Below are 26421 nucleotides of genomic sequence, written 5' to 3'. Positions count from 1 at the left end.
GATAGAAGATATTACATGTAAACACATTTTCTTCTATTTTCTTTTCTTTTTTTTTTTCCTCCTTAATTTCTACTTTCTCCGCTTTTATGTTGAGATATTTGGGTGAGAAAAGGGGAAAACATCTTAAATCTGTTCTGTAACCTCATTTGATTTGAATGCAAATGTCTAGATTTCAATACAAGTAACTAATCAGTCAGTCCTGTGCTGTGTTTTGAGACAAAAACGTGTGCTCCTCAGTAATACTGGCGTAACAAAATTGGGCAAAAAAAAAAAAAAAAAAGCAGCAACATCATTAAGACTGAAAACTTGTCTTTTAGCAGCTAGTTTTCATTCAGTGTGTTCTGAGGAAAATTACATTTATCAGGTGCTAGGGTTGCTTGGTTTCAGTGAGACACCTGAGAAGAGATCCTTTTTTGTCCCCCAGGAAGGGGCACTAATGAAGCTTTCTTGAGCTGGCTGGCTGTGCACTCGGAGCTGCTGGCAAAGTAGGAGATGCCCAAAGGAGCATGAGACTCTTCTCTGAAGTTTTGGGCCATCTGAGATATTCAGCCTTATGCTTCAGGGTACAAGCTAGTCCCTAGATTTTACAAGTCAAGGAAAAGGGTGAAGTGCAGCTGGGGAGTGGGTTGGTGGGTTATTCACACCTGCCCACTGAGCCTGGTCTTGCACTGTTCTCTGAAGCAGTGGGTGCTAGAACTGACAGGGACACTGGGATCTCTGCTTCAGGACATAGGCCTTGAGTTCAATCCAGCACTACAAGCCCTGGCTAGACTCATTAGCTAAAATCCATTAGTAGATCATAAGATCGTCACAGATATAGTTTCAGCCTGAACCCGCCTGTGTCACTGAGTTTGGAGATAGTGAGCCAAGCATTATTACATGAAGTAACAGGATGACTGGGGGTGAATGAGTTCTCCTCCAAGTCCTCTTTTCTTTCTTTCTTGTTTTCTAGTACAGTCATCTCCCTAAACACGTACTTGTCTGCTATTTGCTTTCACCCTACAAAAGTAAATATATCTTGGTTTTTAAAAGCTGGATGTGCAATGACTGTAGTTTTCAGTGAGCTGCATACATTCCTGCCATGCAGAAGTAGTAGTATCAAGAAAAACATAACCACCTTTTCTTGTGTAGCCTGTGGGTGTTTCTAACCTTAGCCTAATGTCTAAAGACACCCAAATAGTGTCATCTGTCTTACAATTGAGATTTTAAATAGATTTTAAATAGATAATTGACAGCAAGACATACAAAGGTATTTAACCTCAGAAGATTGTTAGAAAACCGTATTATAGTGTTAGCAGACAGCACTCCCTTTTCCTGCTCCAGAAAAGAAGGGGAACAGCTATACATGAAATGCTAATAATCTCACTGTGGTTTTGAATAGACTAGACTTGAGAGCCTTGAGTATTTTTCCTCTTCCCTTTTAACTGCAATTTTGTTATTGTATTGCTGCCCCCATCTCTGCTAAATATGGCTTTTGAAATGTAAATTATATCATGTTCTCAGAGATGCATATGACACCCTCAGCACTGTTCCTCTTTGCACTTCAAAGAGCTGTGTGGTCACACTTTGCATCTCAGCAAAATCGCAAGATTTGCCTTCTGAAGATTTCCTTTAATGTGTACAATCAATCCCTGATAATGTGTTTTGGGTTTTTGTTCCCTGGAGTCTGTTAATTTTAGTGTTGCTACAGGTCATCAGGAAACATAATCTCTTCTTTTTTAATTCCTCAGTGAACGTGCCTGAGGAGAGGGGAACGCAAGAGAGGAGAGACAATTGAACATCACCGTTGGCCAAGACCTGAAAAAATGATGCTGAATGAACAGAGGATTAGAACTTCATTATAAAAGGGAAATAAAGCCTTGGCAGGCGATTTGCTTCATTTCCACATTCATCATGGCCCAAATCCTCTGGCTGGCTGGTTGATGGGACTGTCCGACACTTCCTACTTAGGTTCAGTGCAGAACCCGTCTGTCTAGAGATCAAAAGACCTGGGATCAGGTGGGAACTGGATGGTGCCAAATACAGGAATGGAGAGAGAAATGGACTCTGACAAGCTAAGATGGAAGTGACTTGACAGCTTCAAGCTCAGCAGTTGTCTCCAGTAAGGACAGGTTAAGACGGGAATCTCAAGCTTCGCTGGGAGAGCAGTATGCAGGAAGCTGGTTTTCAGGCCACAAATGCTTTCACAGGTAAGGACTTCTGTTCTAGTTCAGCGTTTAATTTTGGGAGAACTTAGTAGAGTTTAGAAGATAAATTGAATAGGTCCTGGCTGTCATTAGTGCCTTCTAGTACTTTCAATTTAGATAGTATTTTAAAACAGTTCACTTGAGGAACAGTTCAGCACTTATATTAACAGTGAGATACACAACTGTCTATATTTCAGGCCCTCTGAAATGGATAGCCACAAGCTTTAGGGAACGTGTATCTCAACTTTCCTCCTTGAAGTACTTATTTACAGCTTAACAATAAGTGGCCTCTTGGGTCAGTATAAAACATAATCTGTTAAATTGCTCCTGTGTTCAACAAGGAAGTTTGGCAAGAGCATAAGATATACACGGTTCGTATCAGGAGGCTTCTCAGAAGCATGTCGGTGTTGAGCTTTTATCTTGCTGGCCAGAGCACATCTCTGGGCAGAGCTGTCCAGGTACCTTCTCCTTGTACTCACATCCCACATCACTGGTGTGCTGCAGTGCTTAAACTGGCAAAGCCAGAGGGTTTAAACAGTAACTGTTTCACCTGAGTCCAATGTATTTCCATGTAAATAACATTAAAAATAATGTGATGAGAAAGAGAGGATGCCAAATGTGGTGTGTCTCTGAGGAAAGCTCCCTCTAATGTAAAGTCCACTGGAATTCATTTAGTATTTTCGCTGTTTGAACTGGTTTCTGATTTGAGAGGTGGAAGGAGACAGGGATCAGAAAATCCTGATGCTGTTTCCACATCTGCTGGCCAGCTGAGACCCTGCGAGAAGTGGGTAGAAAATGAACTGGATATTCCTCTTACTTTAGTAGGTCTAGATAATGGATTAGTACCACAGTGAAAGTTTATGATATGCAACTATTTTATTTTTCCAATTTAAAATTTTTGCCTGTAAAAGAAGTTTAATTGATTGATGGTTGTATCTGTGGAAGATCATTTTCTGTCTCAGCCTGCTTTACCCTGGGTTGCTTTCTGTTCTAGGAGCTCTTCCTGGAAGGAACAGCAAAACTGTTAATTTCCCTGTGGGCAACCTTCCACTTTGTCCTTTCCCAAAGCAGATCCACCCTCAGAGGCTGATCCCAACCTTCTGGCTGCAATGGAGTGGCAGCTCTGTGTCTGGCTGTCCACACCAGCACATTGGTTTGGAGCAACAGTGCAATTCTGAACTGTCTCCCTCATCTAGTGTTGTTTTGATTTACAACATGGTTTTCATGTGTGTCAGTGAGATGTGTCTTGAAGGAGAGGAAATGGGAAGATCTTCTCCACATGTGCTCCAGTGCTGATGGGAGATGTGACATCTGGGAGCACTGCAGGGTTCTGCTGCCTCTGCCTGGATGGCAGTGTGCTCCCACAGCTCCCCACTGCCATTCTTGTCCTGTTTGTGCATCTTTTTCCTCGGTACTCTCTGCCAGTGTTTAGGTAATTTCTACAGGGGTTTTGATGATCCTTTACTCTCCACCAGAATCCTACTGTGTGGATATCTGTTTTCTCCCTTACCTACCCTGCTTTCTGTGGCTCTCTCCTTTGCTGAAAACCTTACTACAGCACCTTTGCAATACTACATTATTTTCTCTCTAGCTTTACACTCTTGCCACAGCATCTGCTATCCCTTAGCTCCCAGAAGGTAGGGGTTGTTGGCAGTGTGATCAGGGTGCTTGGGTGTCGGGGTGGCAGAAGGCTGGTAACCTTGTGACTGCTGCTGGGTGGAGGAAACATGGCAAACAGTGTGCATGAAATTCAGGGAGATGAAACTGGGGTTTCTGGAGTCCCAGGACAACAGTCAGATGGTGAGACAACCCTGCAGATTCAACCTATTCTGGAGGCTTTAACAGTGTGAAGGTTGCTTGGTTTCTCATAAGAAATTCTTACATTCTTTTGGAGCTGCCCTCCAGTAAGGATGTTAATAAACATTTTCAAGTCTTGGTAGCTGTACTAAAGAATTATTAACTATTGAATTCAGTTGCACCATGCATTCAGGAAACTTGTAAAGGTTGAAATATCATTGCTTTATATGAGGAGAAGGCAAGGACTTCTCTTTCTTCCAACTAATATCAAATTGATGCTCGTATTTTCCTTTTGGAGATCCTTCCTGTTCTCTTATATAATGCATTCAGCAGTAAACAGTGAGCAAGTATGTAGTTCTTAGAGAAATTTACTGGACTCTGTTATGTTAATTTAAGAGTTGCAATAAAAGTGTAATGGCAGGTGCATATGGTTGCTTCTCTAATCCTTGCTATACTGCTCCTTAGTTTTACTGGAATGCCAGTTTAGCTGTAGGAGAAAACAGCAGCTGCTGGTGGCAGAGGGGGCATGACCACATGCAGAAGGGAGCTAATTTGTATAGAAAAAGCTTTGGTATCTGAAACCTGTGCACTGTCAACGCTGAATCTAGCCATGCTAAGTAATTGCAGCTATTGCAACAATCAGAGTTATTATTTCCATTTACAGCTGAAGAGAGTGCTGGCAAAAGGAGCCTGGGAAGACGATGCTTCTGCGTAGCCACCTTCAGAGTATTTCATAAGCCTCCTTTTTACCTTGCTAATCGTTGTAACCTGGAAAGGCTTACAGTTAAGGCTAGGAGGTATTTTGATCCTGTCTGTATGCTCATTTTACTAGCACAGATGCCAAAGCTGCTCTTTTTTGCAGATGGCTCTTGTTCTAAGTGATGGGCTCATTCAATCACTTTGTTGTGTGTTTCCAAACAACAGCTTATAGTTAGAGCTTTTAAACTTTACTGGGTAAATACTAATTTCAGTAGGTCATGTAAGTATAATAGGTTCAGGATTACCAAATGTAGAAAAGGCAATGGGAGGGAAGTGCTCCTAGGCTTGATTAGGAAGGAGATGGCTGAGCCTGTGATGGGAAGAGTCAGATTGTATGATAGCAATCATGGAAAAAGTGAGCTTATCATTCTTCAGAAGGTGAGAAGAGAGAATTTGACAATAAAAGCAATAATATGAAAGAAAAGAGGTTTCATTCAGCTCATAGAACTGGTAGGTAACGTTTCTTGAAAACAAACCTGAGAAATTCAGGAAGGCTAGTAATTCCTACTGGAACTAACTTTTCAAGTCACAGTAAAGAATTTTAAAAGCACAAATGAAAGATCTCCCAACAAAAAAATGTGTAAGAAGAGACAAAATTACATGATTTGGAAATTGAGAACTCATACAGAAAGTGAAAACTAGATTATTTTACTAGAGATGAATGTAAAATTACGTTAGAAGAATGCAACTAGTATAACAAAGAAACAAGGTATGTTCTCAGTAGTAATAAGAGGATGACTGAGTTTCTGGACTACTAGTTGAGATGGAATGTCAAAACTCTGACAGTGCATAGAGGACTGGGTAGTTCATGATGTTTTTTTACATCATTCTTTGCCAAAAGGGTGACTTGTAATCAGGTGGCAAGAAAAGGACTGCTACCTTGAGAAAGGTAAGAATTCCAACTACAGCAGGAACAGAACTGTTTAGAAACTAATGAGATAGAATAATGGGTATTTTAGAACAAGCTGGAACTTATTTAATGATCTCTGCAACATAGGGTGAAATGGCTGAAGCAATGTCTGAGCAGTTAGCAGTTACATTTGGAGGACATTTAGAGGACAGTCATGGGTCAAAAAAGCTGCGAAATGGCAAACACTGCACCTAGTGTCAACTTTTCTGGGTTGTTCTTTTTCCTCTTTGAAGTAGATAGCTTATCTCAGATACTTGGGGAAAAAAGTTGGAATCAAATAATTAACTGGTTTTTTTAAATAAATAGCCTGTAGATAACAGTATGATAAATGAATTTACGTGATTTGTTTCCAGAGTACCTAGTCAGTGGAGCCTAATTTCCCTGAAAGGAGAGAAACAGTATATCTTGTTTCTTGGAAGGCTTTTCACTCTTTGGTAAACAAGGTGGCAATATGGGCTACAAGGTGGATACACAGTTGGCTGGAAAGCTGTTCTCGGAATAATTACTAGTGATTCATAGTCAAACTAGAAGGATAAGTCAAGTGGGATTTTGCCCTGGTTTGCCTGAAAATATTCACTATTTTAATTAATGACTTAGATAGAATCTGCATGCAGTATATCCAGATGACACTAACCAGGGAGAGGACGTAAACCGTCTGAGCACAGGATTAGAATTCAAAATTAATGTGGTATATTGGAGAACTGATCTAAAATAAATAAGATGCAGTTCATCAAGGACAAGTTCTAAATTGTGGTTGGACAGGAATAATCAGCTGTGCAAATCAAAATGTAAAATAACTGGTGAGGCAGCAGGTCTGCAGAAAACAGATGGACAATTGCAAGAGTTCAGAAACTGGCTATGAATCAACAGTACTATGCTGTATATGCTCTGCTGTAGTATATTGACAGGGGTCTGCATGTAAGACATGCAAAATAATTTTTCCACTCTACTTACCATTTGTGTGGCTGGTGTACTGTTTCTGCTGTGAGCAGTGCTCTTCAGGCATGTTGGAAGCATCCAGAGGAGAGTAGAAGAAAAGGCCAGAGGTCTAGGCAGCGTGACCCTTGAGAACTGAACCGTCTTTTTCAGACTAGATGAGTAATTCTCAAGTTCTCTGGGTATGTTTTTCTCATGAAGCAGTGGGGATTTGTGTTGGGGCGTGTGTCCAACGCATTGAGCTACATGGCAAGATGTGGCCATGATACACTGCTACTTTGGTGTGGTGGCCAGAAGGATGCTTCTTAGCTGCCATAAAATACTACGCCTTCTGCTTTGGCCACCCCTGGTGCTGCACCAGTGCAAGGGTAACAGTGGTGGGATCCTGGACTGCCTAGTTCTATTTTTAAATTAGCTGCTTTCCACACCAGTGTGCGTTTTGAATGCTGGTTTAGGAGAACCGCGTGATTCTGAAATTACCTCCCCATCACTGGGGAGCATGTGACACGGGGGCATCTAGGATAGTCAAGGGGGACATAATGGGGTGGATTAGGAATCTGTGTGTGAAACCTCTTGACCTTGCAAGGTCAGTTTACGTCCATCAGGATTTTATTAGCTCTGTCTCAGCACGAGATCTGACAGACCTGGGCTGACTCTGAGGCATTCCTGCCTTGTGACCCTCAGCACTCCTAGAGGGATTATTAGCTCTGGCACTATGGAAACCTGAATAAATAGTAGGAGGTTGCTCTATACCATAGGTCCTGCCTTTCAGTCTAGCACTGACTTTTCCTGTCACCTTCTGATCCCATTCTGTCACAGCTTTGTATCTTCGCCCTCACACCTTCCCCTGTGGAAGTGATGGCACCCTCAAATCTTTCCATAATCCTTTGCAGCCTTATCTCTCAAGGTCATTGTTGCTGAAGCTTGACCTTGGGCTGTATCCAGAGAGGCAAAGTTACTCCCAAGAAGCAACACCTCTGCTTGGCTGATACTCTCCCCAGGCCCCCTGCTTTAGCAGAGAACTCATCTGTTAGGAAATCCTCATGTTCACAGGAATGCAGCTTGGTGGATCTTCTCCAGTCGCCCGGCCTCTGCTCTGTATCCCCCCGGCACTCAGGACTTCTGCTGCGCTTCTTGTCCTGTGTTTCATTGTTCCATGCTTTCCCAATCTTTTGCCATCTCTTCCCCCATTAGTGCTCAAATTCCCTCTCTCTATACTGAGACTCCTCTATCCTTCACTGTTCTAACATCTGGTCTCACTTCTCTTCCGTATTTCCTACCCCTCTGCTAATCTTCTGCTTTTCACTGCTTCCATCACCTACTTTTGTTTCCAGACCTCTCCCACTTTCAGACCAACTCACTACAACTTAATTCCAGATTGGGTTGCCTCTTCCCCTCTTTTCTAGACTCAGCTCTTCATTTCCTCATCTGCCTTTCTCTGGGGCGAGTACCTTTCCCCACGTCACATCTCTTCCACAGTGACTTCTGGTTTCCATGGGACCTTTCTTTGCAGGAAGGCAATCTAAGACCCTGCTGCTCAGTTTGGCTTCTCTCCCTGCATCTTGTTTTGCTTAACTGTTGGTGTTTTGGGTGGAGATGTCTCTGGTGTGGGGGTGGTAGTTCCAGAATAGGGAGGCTCCTTGAGGGGATTACATGGGTTATTAGATGAATTGCTCCAGCAGGTTGCATATGACCCAGTTGGCCATTATTCGTTTATAGAATGGAAGAGTGATGGAAGATGTGATAACCATTTAAAAGTATATGGAAATTTCATGTAAAGAGGAAGGTAATAGAAACTGTTTTCCAGTTCTGCTGAGGACAGAGCATGAAGTAACAGACAAGCTTATTGTGGTGGAGAGATTGAGGTTAGACATTAGGAAAATCTTTCTAATGGTAAGGATAGTTAAGAACTGCAGCCGATTGCCTAGGGAGGTTGCAAAGTCTCCATCACTGAAGGTTTTTAAGAACAAGTTAGACAAATACCTGTCAGGAGTGGTTTATGTATAGTTGATCTTGCCCTGAGGCAGGGGAATGGAATTCATGAGAGCACTTCCAGCCTTACTTTTCTGTGATTCCATTATTGCTGCTTCCCTGGATAATAAACGTACATTTTTAAGGTTAGTAACCCACCTGCACGATTCTGTCTTCTCAGTGTTCGACGTAGATTCTGTGGAGTCCTTGGAATAATTGATAAAGGGTAGATAAGGAACCTTAGGTGTTTAAAGTCAGAACTCTTTTTGCCAGAGTATTGCTCCATTGCATTTCTTCTAGCCAGGCCTTCTGTAAACATCTTATTTTTGGGGGGTGTGACATATGTTGCTATGTCTGTGCAACTTGCATAGAAATATTTTAATGTTACATAAATACTGCATCCATTCTTCTGTTTCACGGTATGCAAGTATTTTAAGCAAAGCTTTCACCGCTCTTAGACAATAAGCATATTTAAAAGGTAATTGTTAAGAATAATCAAAAATAGGCCAAAGCCAAATTAACCACCCTTTGAGGTTGTTTTCTTTATTATGAAAAAAATTGTGAATTATTTACTTAGCATTGAATACATAACTTGTATCTGCTGCTGAAGGTAGCCTTCTTCCTCGGAATTATTAATTGAGACTCAATGTAAAACAGCAAAACAGGTTTGAGATGTCTTCCAATAAGTATATAATGTAATTAATATTAAAAGCAGTTGAAAACTCATTTATACACCATCACAGGTCTCCCACATTGCTGCTGTCATTATTTGCATGATTTTCAATTACAGATAAACATTTCGTTTAAAAAAATACAACTTGAATATGTAGGAGATTATTCTCCTCCCCCTCTGTTCCAGTTTTTTTTTTCATCTGTCTCTTGAAGCTGGTCTAAAATCGCTGCCATTTTCTTAACAAATGCTTTCTTACTTTATGAATTTTCAAGGTTACTGTGTCACTCATGGACAACTCTTACTGTCTCTTAGTTCATGGGAGAAACGGATTGCCTTTTTGCAATGGCCCTTACTCAGCACACAGATAGTAACAGATCACATTCCATGGTGTTCCCTTAGATATTTTATTTAGAGTGTGCAATTTTTAGAGTACAGATAGTATTCTCAGCAAAAATACATGGAAGAAGATATAACCTTAGTGTCTAAGAGTTTGCTATCTAAATATGTTACATTCAGCAAAACTGTTTTAAGTATAGTAATGCATAGCTTAGGAGTCTCCTCTTCAGGGTTAAATGCTTTAATAGAATTACAGGAGAGTGAGAAACTGTGAAAATCAATTTGCGAGCGCTGGTGCCATGTGAGAGTGATAGCTTTTGGTCACAGCCTAATTCTTACGTTGTCCTTAAGATCAGTGATTAGAACAGCAGTACTTTTTTACTTTAGGTCATTCTTCAAATCTGGGAGGTCAGCTTTTAAGTTTTGACCCCAAACTTTGTGTAGGTGAAACATTGTGTTTTCTTCTTTCTTTCCTTTCCCCTCAAGAAAACAGATCTCTTCAAATGTCTGCTTAAAGGACTGTTTTATCTGTAACTGCACAGGTACTACCTTTGCTGATTGAGCTGTGGCAGTCCTTGTGCAAAAAGAGGGGCATTTCACACAGGCCAAGGATTTAATATTTTAAATGCCTTTCCTTTCAAATTCTTATATTTAATTGAGGTAGAAGACCTCCTTGCCTGTTTGCTTGTTTCAGTGAAGTACTACATCCTGTTCTTCTTGCTGAGGGGAAGAATGGGAGAATTTGGAGGGCAGTCACTTCCAGAAGGTAGCCTTGCTGTGTGAAGCCACCTAGAGCTCAGACAAATGGGGAGGCAGAGAAAGGCAGATCAGAAGCCAACAGGATTCCATAGGAAGTGCAGTGGTGTGGTGCCCTGTGAAACACTTTCAGAGACACTAGACTCAGACAAGGATCCTCTACAGACCCAGAATTGCAGACCATTCATATCAAGCTCCATCCTAAAATTACTATTCTGATCTGGAAAGATTTTTTAAAAATTATTTTTAATTTTTAATTAAATTTTCATTAATATTTGAGTTAATTTAAATTCCATTTAAAAGCCCTTTAATTTTCAGTCTAGGTGTAGTCTTGGCTATGTGTGCATGTTCCACTTGTTCTTATGACAGTCCAGAGCCCAAATGAAGGCTGAGCAGGCCAGGGCAAAAGAAGATTCAAATTTATAGAAACATCATGGCCAATGCTAAGATCGAAATTATTTCATGAAGTAGTGTATTGCTGGAAATGGCAAACTTCTCCTTCCCAAAGTCATGGGAGAGTGTGCTGCAGCATGTTCAGGGAGGATGTTGCACTTGGATCCTCACCTTAGATAGCCATTTTTAGTAGATGATACTCAGTTGTAGCATTACCATTTGCAAAGCTGATGGTTCTTTGGAAGTGCCCATCTGCCATTTCTCATTTCTTAATAGTACCTGTCACAGTGCCTTTGCATAGTACAGCTTAATCAGCCAAATGGCCAATTCCAGACTGAATATGACAATAAATTTAGCTGTAAATATGCTACATTTCACTGTTTAATCATAATAAAAAGGCAGACTTTTTGAGTGGACCGAATGAATATGTAGTCCCTCGAGTAAAACCCAGAAAATAAAAACTAGTGAAAATTGATAGTTAAATTGGCAGTGTGTGCTTTCTGTTAATTCTTGCTAAGTAATTAGGTAATCTTTTTTTTTTAGAGAAGAGATGGGATATGACATTCAGGCTATGCCTGTGGCTGGCTGAGGATATTTTTCACTGCTGAAAAGGTCTTTTGCATGCTGAGGGTAATGCTCCCGCTGGTGGTGTTCCAGGGCAGGAAACCAGCCTTGGGCTGCGTCTGTTGGAGGTGGCCAAAAATCCTGTGCAGGAACACGCGCTGCTTCCTAACAAACCCATCAGATGCCTGTCATCAGGAACCACACAACCCGCTTGGGAGGAGGAGGAGGATCAGGAGCACCAGTGTGAGCCGAGCTGGAAATACGTTTTCTTACACACATATAGGCAGTAAAAGAGGAAGCATAGGACCCGAATTGATTTCAAGCTACTGAAGCACTGGACTACACTGTTTTGGAAGCTGAGGGGAGGCCAAGTAGAAACACGAGTGATATTAGTTAAAACCTAGTTTTGTTCATGCAAAAAGGATGCAGGATGTTCCCATGTGCTCAGCTTCAGGCACTGGAGCTTTGGTTTTGAGTTAATAGTGTGAGGTGAAGTTCTGGCTTAATGTTTTGTTTGTTTTTTCTACAATGTCAGGCAGGCTGTTTAACTATCTCCTGATAGAGCAGAGAATAACAAAAAAATTTCTTGGTCTCCTTGTACCATAAAATAAATAGTATAAATTAACGTTAAGTTTCTTGGTTGTATGCTGTAGCGACACCTTTACAAATCAGAACCTGCAGTTTGGGTAAACAGGGAAGTGAAAAGATTTGATGTTGCAGGATAAATGTGGTGAAAAAGCCTAAAAGTTACTTAGGAGAAGGTAATACTATGCATACAGAGTTAAATGTTACATTTACTTCTTTGATGCTTACACCCTTTTTAGGAAAAGAGGCCATGATGCATGGGGATTATCTTACTTGTCAGGCCTTTATTGGTTGCTGTTTGGTTTGGGTTTTGTTCAGAGCAAAGCTTCTTAAGGGTGGACATAATCCTTTCTCTGAGCCTTTCTATGAATGCACACGTTCTGGCAGGTGTATCAGGTGCATCTCGTATCCTGGGGCTTGGCTTTCCTCACAGAAGCATTTTGTCATGGAGCAACGTGGATTCACCCAAGCATGCACCCCATGCTGCTGCTGTCCCAGGTTTTATCCACAAGGACTGCCCAACTCCTGCTCCAAGCCCTTTCTAGAGGGACACTGCTACCCTCTTTAATTTCTTTCAGCCCTCGGCAATGGTGAATGAACAAAATGTTCACTTTCTGTAAGGATCATTACTTGTTGATAGGATGCAGCCTTCAAACCCTGCCAGCCTCTTATCAACACCCAGAGATACTCTTTTCCCTGGAAGGGAATATGACGCAATACTCTGATATGTCTGTAACAGCTGCTTTCTGAGATCCACCTTTTCCAAACCTGTGCTCATGTGGGGCTGAGAAACTGCTGGTTTCTGAACCAAGGGGCTTTGGGCAGTTGGGCTTTAAGAGTACTTAGAGACCAGGAACTTGGGGTTTGATATCAAAACAAAATTCCACTGTATCATATCTGAGTCCTTTCCTACCACCCTACTATAATTTGACTGTAAAATGTACCCAGTAGTTTAGACAGCTGAATCCCTAAGCTTTCTTTGGAAACCACCCAGATGGGTTTCCCAGGGGTTTAAGTGAATGTTACTCTGTGCGGATGGCAAGCGGGGCACTCTCCCTGCTCTTCGCAACCACAGGTCCTTTTCCATACTCTCTTGTGCTGGGATTGACAATCTGTTCACAGAGAAGAACAGATTGAGCACTGTGTTTTTCATAAGTAGTGGGTTTTGATTTTATTTCTTAAATTTTCTGTCCTTTGTAGGCTCTTCATGTCCTTAGCTTGCTTTCTTCACTAGAAAGTCACTTCCTTGTGATTTAAGGGCAAGAATAGAGGAAGCTTTGTTTGAAGAGTGTGGGGTTAATGAGGATTTTTCATGTTGGAAACACACAAAAAAATCCTATTCTACAGCCAGCATCTAAGCAGCATCTTCAATCCATGTCTCTGAGGATAAGCTTGTTTGTGTTGTTAGTGGGTAAAGCAGCTTCATTCAGTGCCATTTGATTGGTGACAGTGCTGCATGCCTATGTGTTGCAGGTATACCTACGGGGAAGTGGTGGGAGGAGGACCAAGGACAAGGTACTGGCTTTGGAAAAGCCTGGAAGACTTGCTTGCATATGAAGTGTTCAAGAGTGGTCTGTTTATCCTGGAGGCTTAGACTATACAAACCAGTAATTTGTACTGTCTGAAGATGGATTTGCAGCCTGGCTGTGTACTCAGTCGGTCCTTGATTTAAATGAAAAAATTGGATTTTGTGCATGAGTCTCCATCTTTCCTCTTTCTGAGCTTTATTATGCTTGATTTGTTTATCTCAAAAGGAATACTTTCAAGATAATATCTGCTTCCAGTTGCTTAGAGCGAGAATCTGAAGAGACCTGCCACAACAGTGCTAGAGTAAGTTCAGAAAAACTTCACTGTTATTAACTCAGGATGTAGGTGGCAACTGTGAACTAAAGGCATTTTTTTTTCTTGTAGAGATCGTAACTTTGTGCCCAAACCAGTGCTATTTATAGAAATTGTTGGAGAGTTCATGTGTAATAACAGGAATAGGGGTAAACTCCAACAATAGAGGCAACAAGTATGATTCTTGAAGATGTTTTAATTGAGTGGCTTTTCTCATGTATACATGGGAAAAGTGACAAAACATTGACTTAGTGGCTTTTGTACAGTCTCTCAAGTATGTTACTGTTTTAAAACTATATTATTCTAGTTTTGATGAGAGCAAGTTAACATTCTCTCAGGCATATGACTCCTGCTCATAGCGATCCGTGTGGCACTACAGAATCTTCAACTGAGATGAGGGCCCTGCTGTGCCAAAGCAGTCAATGTCAGCCCCTTTTAAAATCTCAACATCTGAAAAAGGCAAGATAGAAGCAGAAAGAAAACGTACTGCTGTTCTGCATTTACAGATAGACAACTGAGGCACAGATGAAATATTTACATGGAGTGAGCTAGAAAGCTTGGCAGACCTGAGAACTAAAGCTACAGCCTCTGAATCTCAACCCAGTGTGAAGGGTGAGATTATAACCACAAGTACTAACATTTTTTATCTCTGAGTTAGCAGTATACCTACTGCACTATTTTATCACAGTTCCTCTGTTGTATCTTTATTGTTTCTACTTGCTGCTGCTATGAGGAGAAGAACATAAGTTAGTAGGATTTCTTGTGGAAACTGTAGGCTTGCTTTATGCCAGCAGTGCTGGAAAGAATTTCTCTGAAGAAGAATTACAGCTGCCGGTAAATTTTGTGACACAAACAACCCTTCTGATTCACAAGCATTAGTTGTGGATTGGGAAGAAGGAGGTGCTGGGATACAAGAGTGCTTGAAGGATATGGAATATTACTTAAGGGCGTAAAAAAAAAAAAAAAAAAATCTATGATTGAATTGCCAACTAGAGAGTAGGATTATTGAAATTTATGGGAACAAAATTTAGTGAGACGAATACAAATAAAGCTGCCCTTGTTAGTTTCATGATTCTTTTTCAAGGATCTTTAAATGCAAAATATGATGTTCATTAACGAAATGTAGGCAGGCTCATTGCTTTGTGGCTTTATACACATGGATCAGACTTACGTGTTGTCTTAAGGCACATTTTGAAAAGCCTCAGAAAGGTCTGTTCTTTATGCAGCTTGCTTTCTATGAAGGTAGAAATGCAAGTTTTGTGGAAAGATCATATTTCATACTACAACTAGTGGCCTGTTGGTAAAGCAAACAAACAAGATACCAAACCCCAGAAGTATGCAGGTATATAAGCTCTTCAGCTCCAGGAAATCTTTAAATAGGTGTTCAGGATTCTGCAGTTTGCAAAGGGCCATCTTCTGCTACATAAGCAAAAGAGCACTAAAACCAGTCATGGACAGCCAGTGGGGAGAAAATTCTCATGCAAGTGAAATTGACTGTTGCTGTATTATCATTTTGCTTTCAGTCAGTTTTGTGGCTGTGAATGAAATCCCTGAGTTGTCCCCATTGGTGGCACCATGGTTCAGCTCACAAGACAGCTTTGTTGCCACCAGAGTAGCCAGTACTTACTAACAGAAGACTAAAGAAGGTGAAGTTGCTTTTTTCCATCTGTTTGGTACCTGTGACCTAATGAAGAGGCAATGGGATGCTGGACATGTTAATGAGAGAAGTGAGGAAAGAGAAATGAGACCTATGGACAGTACCTAAAACTGAGGAGGACTTGCAGAATTTTACCCTAAAAGAAATACATGCTTGAGAATGCCACCTGGAAAGAGTGTTCACGGAGACACTGAAGAGCTGCCAAAGCCTGACTTGTGATAGTTGCAGAAGGTAAAGCTGGAGATAGTTGGCTGTGCATAAAGGAGTTAACGTGATTCACTTTAGCAGTGATAGCGGCTAAAGTAATGACTAAATAGTCATTACAACCACACCAAGTTCTGTCAAACCTGGGTTAGAAAAACCTTTAAATACTTGTACAGGGAGCAGACTCTGGGTATCTTATCCTTAAATTGACAGTCTTGAAACAGTTTCAACTGGGAAAGAGCTTGACTCATTTTTGAGAGGAGTATCATAAGTCTAGTGTGCTGATTCTTAGTTTTTCTGTTTTTATATATAGGGCTGCTGTCTAGAAGTCAGATCAATGTGAGACTGTGTAGACATTACATGGTGCCAAGAAATAAGTTCCCAGATATTTATAAATAAACTCTCAGCGCACTCCCATTTTCCTTCCTCTTGCCTTTGCTATTATCCCACGCATTTACCCCCAGGCTATCTATACTTTTTTATAGAGACACCAGTAGTAATTCTCTTTTTCTGAATTTTATTCTTGAAGTAAATAGATCAATTATACAGTGGAACACTGGCTAGGTTACAGCTAATAGCCATAGCTGTTAACCTTGCATGTTCTTTTTACCTTTGTAGTAATTATGAACAGTTAAATTGAGTGGAGGAGTAATCTGTGAGACATAAAAGTAGAAATCATGCATTCCAACATGATAACCTTAAAAATTCTTTTATTGATTAACATTGTACAGTATTGTCAATATCTTGTGACGGTTACACGGTTTAAAAAGTGCAACTTAAACTGTGAGAATAATATGTGGAATATTTGTGTACCCTGCTGCAGCAGGCGTGCTTTTATGGTGTTTGAGTCTTTCAAGATTGCTTGGAAATCAGAAATTAAATAAAGAACAAGGTAGTCTTTGTATAAATGGTCCAAGAGAACCCATTTTAATAACACTTGAAGAGTTGTTAAGAACACTTAGTTTTGCTAAATGCATCTACTAGAAGAGATAAAATTGAATAATATGTCCAGTTAATCTAGAAAGGAGTATTTCAAGTCTCATCATGTTAAAAAGAATCAGATGTGCCTTTAGTATAAGGGGAAGATACATTACTGCTCTGGCCCACTAGGAATACAAATGTATGTATTTTCTCATCACTGCAGGTGTTCTAATGCAGTGTTGATATTCTTACCTGCCTCTGTTATGTTTGTTGATTACGAATGACTAAATTGTTTAGTGTGAAGTGAGGTAATAACTCTCTCCTTTCCTCTCCTGCCTCTGCTACTTTCAGTTTGTTCTGCAGCTTTGTTGAAAGTAATACTGTTTGGTTTTCTTCTTCTGTCAGGTTTTACAACAGAAGTAGACTCCACAAGAAGTTACGGGGGTTATAACATCTGTCATTAGATTTCTATATTCTGGACAGGTAATAATTAGTTAAGTTTAGCTGTCAAAGTTTGTTTGAAACTGCATCCTTCAAATAGCAAATAGTTTTATATTAGAATAAGATATTAAAAAAGAATAAATTTGAAGGAACAAAGGCTAAACTAAAGCTCATAGGAAAAGCTATGACGATTATCAGACTGAAGATATGACATAGCTTTTTTTTTCTGTTCTCAGTAGTAATAACAATTAGTTGCTTTGTCTCAGGATGATTTCCCTGAGAAAAAAGGTGATTCTGGATTTTACTTCCTATGGCAATGTAGCTGTAATTTTGAATGATAGCTTTCTTAACAGCTCTGTATCTGCTCCTGACCTACAGCTGTATGGATCATGATAAGTACATTAAGTATGATTTAGAGCTCAGATATTGATATTAGCAGGTGTGTGGCTTCATAGTGTGTCAAATGTAGTATTTATCCTTAGATTTATTTTGCTGGACTTTATTGTTTGATATTTGGAGATTCAGTTTCCCCATAATGACTTATGCTGACATTGGAAGACATTGCATCTCTGATGATCTCATATTACTGAGAAGTGCTGTTCTGTTTGTTGTGAAATATATTGAGTTATAAGTCCTGTATTAGTAATTCCCACAAGGTAGAAATTATAGTGGCTGGTAGTTTCTTTCATTAGGCCATCGGATTTAGTTGAAGAAAATAGACAAGCTGTGTGTGTTGCAACTCATTCTTAAAGTCTTTGAAAAAGATCCCAAATGACAGGCCTGCATTCTCCAAACATTGCTGGTTTTTTCCACTAGTATCTGTTGATCAGTTGAAAGATAACTTGTCTCTTTACAAAGCTTGCCTTGATTAAACTGCCATGTCTACAGTAAGCCACAACTTTCAGCCTTTGCCATTCAGGACACATACCTTAATTTGAACTGCTTGAGTTAAAGTTACTTTCAGCCATTCTCCCTTCACATTTTCTCACTCTGGGTATAGCCAGAAGGGCTGACTCTTCTACCTAAGCTCAAATCAAGTTGTACTAAAAACCCGCTGAAGCAGTTGAGCCTGTGATTTGCTTTTCAGTTTATGTTGTTCCCATCCTCTGCAACTCACTATAGACCTTATTGGTGGCCAAAATATTTATCCTGTGGCCTGTCATACGTGATTCAAACTATTTAAAGCTTGGTTTCATGCTCCTCAGTCAGATCGCCTTGATTTCAGGGGCACACCATGCAGCTTTGCATCCTAGTGAGGGGAATTTTCCTGCAGCAGGTAAGTTGCTTCTTTGTAGCATTTGCAGTTTTCTGTCAGTTTGAATGTACCTCCTTCCTCCTGGTCCCCCACTCCTCTCAGAGCTTTGCCTGTGCTCCACTAGCAACTTTACTATGGGAACCTTTTGGGGACCAGTGGCATTGGACACATGGATTCAACACACAGATGAGAAGTCTCTTCATAGCTGCCCTGTGCATCTGACACCTTTCTCACCTGTTTTTGATGCCTGATCTGAAAGAGAAAAGCTTTTGGATAAGATTCACCATATCCTCTCAGTGGTTGTGGTAGCTTGAGAACCTGGCTATATGGCTTTCTGCCTCCTTCCCATGGAGAGGAGAGCAGTGGTCAAACAGGAGGCTTTGCTGAAAATTTCAGTGTTCCTCTTGATCCAGCTAAGTCAAAGGAACTGGCTTCTGCTAGCTCCAACAGTCTGCCAAGACTTAACCGAGCTGTCTATAGCGGTTTATGTAGAAGAGTTATTCAAAGGAGTAAGTGGTTGTAAGATTCTTTCTACCAGTGTATGGACTGATGTGTATGTTTTGAGTTACGACACATGAAGAACAAGTTTGTTTTCACAGAATCACAGTATGGTTTGTGTTGTAGGGGACCTTAAAGCTCATCCAGTTCCAACCACTCTGCCATGGGCAGCGACACCTTCTCCTAGACCAGGTTGCTCAAAGCCCCATCCAACCTGGCCTTGAACACTGCCAGGGATGGGGCAGCCACAGCTTCTCTGGGCAACTTGTTCTAATGTTTTGTTTGTTTGGTTTTTTTTAAGATCACTGTTTCCCTTCCTATAGTAGAGCTTATCATGTGTAAAGAACGTTATTACAAAATGAAGATTCATGCTAGTTAGCTTTAATTAGAAACTTTCTGTCATCAGACTGTCTAAAGGGGCTCTGCTTATGCAATTTCACACTTTCCCTTGTGTGGTAGCAAGGTATTTGTGATTCAGATGTGTGCAAAGTGATGAATAGGAATATGGCATAAAATGTGTTATAACCAGTTAGGAGCAGAAGTGGGTTAGGGGTCTTGAAATCCTAGATTTCCTGTGCTTTAACATTATGTGTTACTCTCTCATTTATTCTATTTTTATAAAGAATACATTGGGAATTTGCAAGAGCCATCATGTGAGGTTGATTGGGTTGGTTTTTGTTACTTGTTTGGGGTTTGGTCTGGTTTTTTTGCAACTACTTAAGCCCATTTTGCTCTTGTAATTCTGCCACTACTGCTCCATAGAACTACAGCTTCTCCTAAGAAAGGAAGTTTTAATACTACATAGGGTTTGTTTCCTTTTTTGTTACTCCAGTAACTTTCTTCTTTTAGCTTGGAAGATTTTCTGAAACAACCGTTTTAAGTTTTACCTATGGTAAATCTCACAATTAATGAGGAAGGAAATACCTATGAAAAACCTGGGTATATCAATTATAAGGAAGATGTGTCTAAGGTGCAAAGTGCAGATAGGCTGAGAACTTCTACAAACTTCTAAGAAACATAAGGTTTCTGTTTCAGTGTAATTTTCCATCTAATGATGTATTACCTTGCCAAATAATGTTTCTAGTATCAATGATAGGTCTTTCATTGATTGTTACGATGTTAGTTTTTCATGCTGAGTGCCATGGAGCCAGTTGCTGTATGACATATATATAATCATTTCTATCATGGCATCCAAAAAGCAGCAGTGGTAATTCAATAGCGCAGACACAAAATCTTTTGACTTTTTTCTTTATGTTTGCTAAGAATTTTTGTGTGTCAAATTCCTTAAAAAACAGTTGTATATATTTTTAAGCTTGAATTCATTTTAATCCTAGACCTGTGTCTGTTAGCTGTGGTAAAAAATGAAGGTAAAACACATACATGAAGCTAATTTTCAGATGCTGACTGGTATTGCCAGCAGAATTATGACCTTATCAATATTAGTTTAGTCTAAAAACTTGCATACCATAAGGGTATTTTCTGCCTGGTGAGAGAAAGTGGGAAAATCACTGGATGTAAGATGGAGGGGAAGCTGACACACAAATAGGCTGTCTCCTTTTGCCCCTGCAGGTAATGTTGCATGCATCAGGACTTTGCTTACTGCACAAGGTGTTCTCCTTCAGTACTAAATCTGCCAGCTCAGTAAATCCCAGACATGCTTAATTATCCTGTTCATTTTTCTGGAATAGGGGAACTGGAAGAGGCACCTGGATCCGTCATGTGCTACAAATACATCTGCACAATTTATGATTGCTACTGCAGAGGGGGTTCCATCAGCACTGGGTTCTGTTTACTCACTTTGAGAATGGGGAGCATCAGTTGGCATAGGACTGGCATGCAGTCACAAAAGCACATGGTCCCTGATTTGAGGAGTGGTCCTACATTCCATTGAAAGTCTTATTACTGTTTTTACTGAAGTTGGGCTGTTGTGAGACTTGCTGTCATGACTGTGTTAATGACTGACGACACAATGTCAAATGAAAGTGAATTTGAGCCCTCAACCTATTGGAACCAGTGGCTGAACTGGCAATAAAATAAAATGGCTGTTCAAGTTTTAATAGCAATTTAAGCCAAGAGTTACTAGTCTCTCTTCACTTGTAGGTCTTCTTAAAATTATCCTTCCCTGACACACTGGGAAATAGAATAATAAACCAAAGGTAATCTGTAGCTAGATTCAGCTGCCTGCTAATTGTGCTTTTATTGTTACTCCTCTTCAAAACCTTTCTCAGGGTGCCAGGGCCTTGGCATATTTATCATGATGGCTGTAGCAGAAGTCTCAGAGCAGTTCTTTCAAACCTTCACACCTTTCTCATCAATTAGCAATTTAAAGGAGGAATTATTTTGCTTTATTTTCATTCAGAACTATCCCAGAGTCATCATGAAATCATGCCTGTCTCGGGCCCAGTTTCGTGGCCTCCAGGGTGAAGAGGTGACAGGGTCATGGGCAACTGACATAGACTGTGACGCACAATATTTTAGACAGAGCTCATGGCAGCTTTCTATCCTTATGGTGCCTCACATAACCTGCTAGCATTATTTTCTGTCATGCAGAGATAATGCATTTTAATTTATCTGACCATTTTAATTTGAAATAGTTGGGGAAGACAGCATAGCTGGGGATAAAGGCATCCATGTATATTGATGCAAGAAATTTATAATCATTCTTCCTTCCTCGTTAAAATCCTGATCTTGAAGTCTTACCATGAACATTATCTTTATTACTGACTTCATGGAGTGCAGAGATTAGATCCCGAATGAAGTGAAGGATATAGGATGAATATGGATTAGTCTTCTAAGACAATATTGCTCTGGTTTTCTTCCTGAGGTGCTGTATCTGCCTCAGGAAACGAAAGCTAAACAAGGTAAAGCTCCACTAGCCAGTGCAGCAGTGCTAGTTGTATACTTACATTATTGTTCTTTATAGATGGTTGGAAAGAGATGCTTGGAACCACATCTAAGAAAAAAAAAAGTGACTTTTCATTCAAGATGAGAATGTGGAAATGTTTAGTTTTAGTGACATGGAAGTGTTTAGTTTTACTTTTTCTTTGATAGGGATAAGTGTTTGGACTGAAGGGAAGTGAGCAGAAGCATTATGTCTCATCTGATAGCTGTCTGGGTGGCACAGTTGAAACACTCACTAGTTTCTATTGAGGAAATCTGTACAGATAGCAGAAGTGAATTAATAGTTGATGAGAGTTAAAAAATCTAGTGGAACTAGAAAATCATTACAATTATTAATCAGTAGAGATTCTCCTCAACTTTAAGACACATGATAATGTTACTCGGTTTGCTAGTACCTTCCTTCTTACGGTCGTCACAAACTTTGCATACATGGATCACTTCACAGCAGCAATAGTGGCATTATTACTACTACTGCTCCTATTATAATTGTTATTATTAATTATCCCAGCTCTAGATATACTGAGAAGAGCCAAATAGGTTTCCCAGCATCACGTATACTGGGGGAGAGCTGCAGCTAAGAAAATAATTGTAATATTTTTGTTTCAAGATCTTAGAAAATCTGTGAGTTTTCAGTAAGAAAATTTTCTGGAGGTATTACTTAAGACAGCATAGTAGTTTTTCTCCTTGGATCTTACGCATTCCCTTCAGACTGCTACATGTTGGGAATGTATCGGTACTTCACAAGACTTAAGCCTTGCATGCTTTGCAAGTGTAATAGTGTAGTATTGCAGGCTGCTCCCTCTTACAGCAACCAGTTTAGCCAGCAAATCTCTTTTCTCTTGAACATTATATGAATATAATTGAGGTCAGCCTTCTTGTTTGGCCTGCTGATTTTGTATGCAGACATCAAGTATTAAAACAGAAGCTGGAAAATTGTAGTACAATCTGGCAGGAGTATTCCATGTGTGCTTGGAATGTACTTTTATGCCCTGAATTGCCTAATGCACATCATATATAATGTTGTTGACACGTGGAATCAAAGTCAGGTGATACTCTGCATAAAATAAAAAAATTGTTTGCTATTGACCACCTGGGAATTTCCATATGAAATAAGCCAATACTTTTTTGATGGTTCTGTATTAAGATTTTGAACTCTACATTGTCCTTGTATTTGAGTATGAATTAATTCACAGGTTGAGTACTTTGTGAGGGAATCACAGGGTCAGTACTCTACATCTTAGGCCAGACTTTGCTTCAGACCTTGGCCTAAAATGTCTATGCTTTGAGTTTGCTGTTGGGTATATTCATGTGACACTATACGTCTCTGTTTATAATGGTATGAATCAAACGTGAACTTTGTAAGGAAAGACTATGGAAAGATAGGATTTTTTGTTTGTTGATTTTATTTCTTTGTGAGCTATTTGCCTATATTTTCTAAGGAAAACAACACTGTTATGATTCATTTATTGATTAGGTTATGCTTTCCTTGTTTTGCTGTTGATATATGGCTTGAAAGGGAAGAAAACTTAGACACTTGCAGAAATCTTTATGCAAAGAGCAAGAAGTAGGCTACTGATTGCTAGGGATTTGATATAAATAAGTTTTAAGTGAAATAAATATGTGAAGCCCCATTAAAGTTGAAGATCTGATCTAGAGAGTTTTAAAGTGATTTAAGGAGTAGTCCTCTCTCATCTCAGTTGTTTAGTTTTCACCACGCAGTTACTTGTAATATATCTTTACTTTTTCTGTCCACAGAGTAAGAGCGACAGAAATAAAGACTTAATGTTTTAAAAAATAAGGGGCAAAACATTCCTCTCTCTTTTTAATGTTCCTTTTATATCTTCCTATATCTATATCTATATATATAGATAGATATATACACACATAATATCTCTCCACAATCTTAGTCTATATAGATCACCTTTTGCGTCAAAGAGTGAGCAAGATATTTAAAAATGCATGTTTAGGAGTTGAATTCAGTGAAGCAGAGTTATCATTAAAATACGTGTGATTATCTCCCAAAATGTCAAAAATGAGACAGACACACTCAACATCAGTGTATTATTAGAAAGCTTGCTGTATCTATTGCCCATTTCTTTGGTGCTTATAAATTTAACACTGGTTTTGTAGACAGTCTTAAGTATGTGAATTCTTCCCATTTTTGATGTCATCAAAGAGAAATTTGTTTGTACCCAAATTTTGTCCGATGTAGTTACACTTTTAAAAAGCTGCAGGCTGATGAATCCCTGAAGGACCCTAATGCGCTGTTTGGAAATCAGAAATAGAATTAATTCTTTTCTTTGATTATTCCTTTATGAGTGTCTCTCTAATATGAAACATTTTAAATCCTTAACTTAGTAATTCAGATGTTGTAAAGAACAGCATCCTACAACTGTACTCCCTAGAAATCACTGCGGAAATAAAAAAGTGATAATTTAGTGTCCTGAGAAATAATGTTGAGGAACAGAGCAAAACTGCATTCATCTAGGCTGAGAATAGCAGCTCTGCCATAAACTTTGCCTTTCAGGAACAGTAAGCAGATACTTTGGTGTGTCATATTGCATGAATGTTGATGTTTTAAGACAATATCATTTTTCTTGTATTAATGGTATGCTTAATGTGTCATTGTAGAGTAAGATTTTTTCGTTCCATATTTTAAGCTTTGACAGAAATAAAACTGAGTGTGTGAGGTCACATTTGGAAATCTAAAAAACATGTTTAAACCAAATGGTATTCTCTCTCAAATGTGCTACTGTTTAAGCTGTGCATTTAGCAACTGCAGTATATTCTGAAGACTGCAAGTATTACTGTTGTACATGCATATCTGTTTATATTTACATATAAACATGCTCATCTCTTTTAACTGGTTAATCCCATTTTGAAGCCTTCTGTGACTACATACTGTATACCAGGAAATACTAGAGTATGTGATTATTGTCTAAAACAAGTAACCTCCTCAAAAACCTTTACACATAGGTCTTTTAAGGAAATTTTTCTTACATTTAATATAAACCTGATCTGTTATGAAACGGACTTCCTACCCTTTTGAATGACCCTTTATCAGGCTGTATTTTCCTGCTGTCGCTGCTTCTGTCTTCTGTCTCTTAGGTAGTAGAGCACATTATATAATTTGCTGTCAGCTCAAAGTTACTGCATGAAGTGTAAAAAGACATATTTCAGTATTATTTCCCTACTTTATTAATTATAAGTTTTCTAGCTAATTTGTTTCTAATGTACTGTAACACAAAATACAAAGGGTTTGTGTAAGCTGTTGCTGACGTACTATAAGTGAAAGCTATTTGTTTAATATTGCAAAGAATAGATGGTGTTTTTACACTGGAAGCCATATCTCTGCTCAGATTTTATGAACAACAGGTGTGATGCACAGACTTACCAGAATATGCTAATATGTTCACAGTGTTCATTTAATTGTAGCTTTCATTATGTATCAGTAAATAGCTGAGAGTGTAATTGGGCTAAGAAAATATGAGGGAGCCCTATGTTACGCTACTGTAGTTGAATTTGATCCCCAAATATTTGTGTGCTAGATTACACTTCATCATAGAATGGTTTGGGTTGGAAGGGGCCTTAAAGAGCATCTAGTTCTAACCCCCCTGCCACTAGACCAGGTTGCTCAAAGCCCCATCCAACCTGGCCTCGAACACTGCCAGGGATGGGGCAGCCACAGCTTCTCTGGGCAACCCATGCCAGTGCCTCACCATCCTCATTGAAGAATTTTTTCCTAATATCTAATCTAAATCTCCCCTCTGTCAGTTTAAAGCCATTGCCCCTTGTCCTGTTCCTACAGACCCTTTTAAAAAGTCCCTCTCCAGCTTTCTTGCAGGCTCCTTCAGTTAACTGGAAGGCTGCTATAAGGTCTGGCTGGAGCCTCCTCTTCTGGAGGATGAACAAGCCTGACTCTTAATCTTACTTGTTCTTGTACCTGTTGAGCTTCCTTTTGCTTTCTTGAGGATGTGTGATCATTCTTTTTATATTCATCTATCTGAACATAATGCTTGCAAATCATAAAATATTTTTACTCTGCAAACTGGATTTTGGAACAATCACCTCTCTGGAGAAGTATTTTTTGCATGTTAGTAAAACATTCAATAGTAACATGTAACATTAAAGGCATACCTCCTAATGACAGTGAAAATCAATCTGTTTATCTGGTGTTTCTTAGTGTTTCAATATAATTCTTTTAACTGAAGGACCATAAACGAGAGGGATATGATGGAACAAAAGGAAGTTCTAAGAAATATTTTGTTCTTTTGTTTTTGCTTGAAAATTGGATGCATGAGCTGGCTCTTTACTATTTGAAGTCTTCAGAGGTGAGACCAACACTATGAAACTGACCTCAGTTTAATGATGTTGGCTTGTAAAATCACAGAAAATTATCACTGTTTCTGAAGAGATTAGTAATAATGTGCTGGTACAATATGACAAACTACCTCGCCCACAGTTAAAACGCAATTTGCTGCTCTTGAATTTCAGATGTGCTGGCTGTTTATTCTCTTTCATGGCTGGCATGGGTTTGGGTGGTTCTCTGTGTTCAGCCCATCACTTGTCTAATTTTTAACACACTTAACTTGTCATCGATACACTGATAACTTGAGCTGTAAATGGAGATTTGTCCTAGCCCCACCTCGTCCCCACCCAAAAAGTACTGTGGGGCTTCTGACAGATACACAGTGGCAGATTAAAATTAGATGGCTGAAATGGTTATCGCTGTCAGCCGCTTACCCTGCCTCTCTGACAAGATGTTGCAGTCTCAAGGCTGGCATGACTGATCTGCATGTCAACCACAGTATTTTCCAGTCTAGCATATTAAGATAAACC

The 26421-nt window shown here is 39.6% G+C and overlaps 1 protein-coding gene across 3 annotated transcripts in view; it reads left to right on the top strand.

Annotated features, from left to right (window-relative positions):
• LDLRAD4 (low density lipoprotein receptor class A domain containing 4) overlaps nucleotides 1-26421 on the top strand; it is a 288224-nt gene that overhangs the window by 103440 nt on the left and 158363 nt on the right. For all 3 annotated transcript variants that reach the window (XM_065667940.1, XM_065667938.1, XM_065667939.1), the window contains one exon: nucleotides 1731-2189. In XM_065667940.1, coding sequence (XP_065524012.1) covers nucleotides 2150-2189 — 40 coding nt within the window. In that variant the 5' untranslated portion in view covers nucleotides 1731-2149. The remainder of the gene's footprint in view (nucleotides 1-1730; nucleotides 2190-26421) is intronic.

This window comes from Lathamus discolor, chromosome 2 (assembly GCF_037157495.1).
Source record: "Lathamus discolor isolate bLatDis1 chromosome 2, bLatDis1.hap1, whole genome shotgun sequence".
Lineage (NCBI taxonomy): Eukaryota > Metazoa > Chordata > Aves > Psittaciformes > Psittacidae > Lathamus > Lathamus discolor.
The sequence above is the reverse complement of the archived record's forward strand: the minus strand, read 5'-3'. Positions and strand labels throughout refer to the sequence as shown.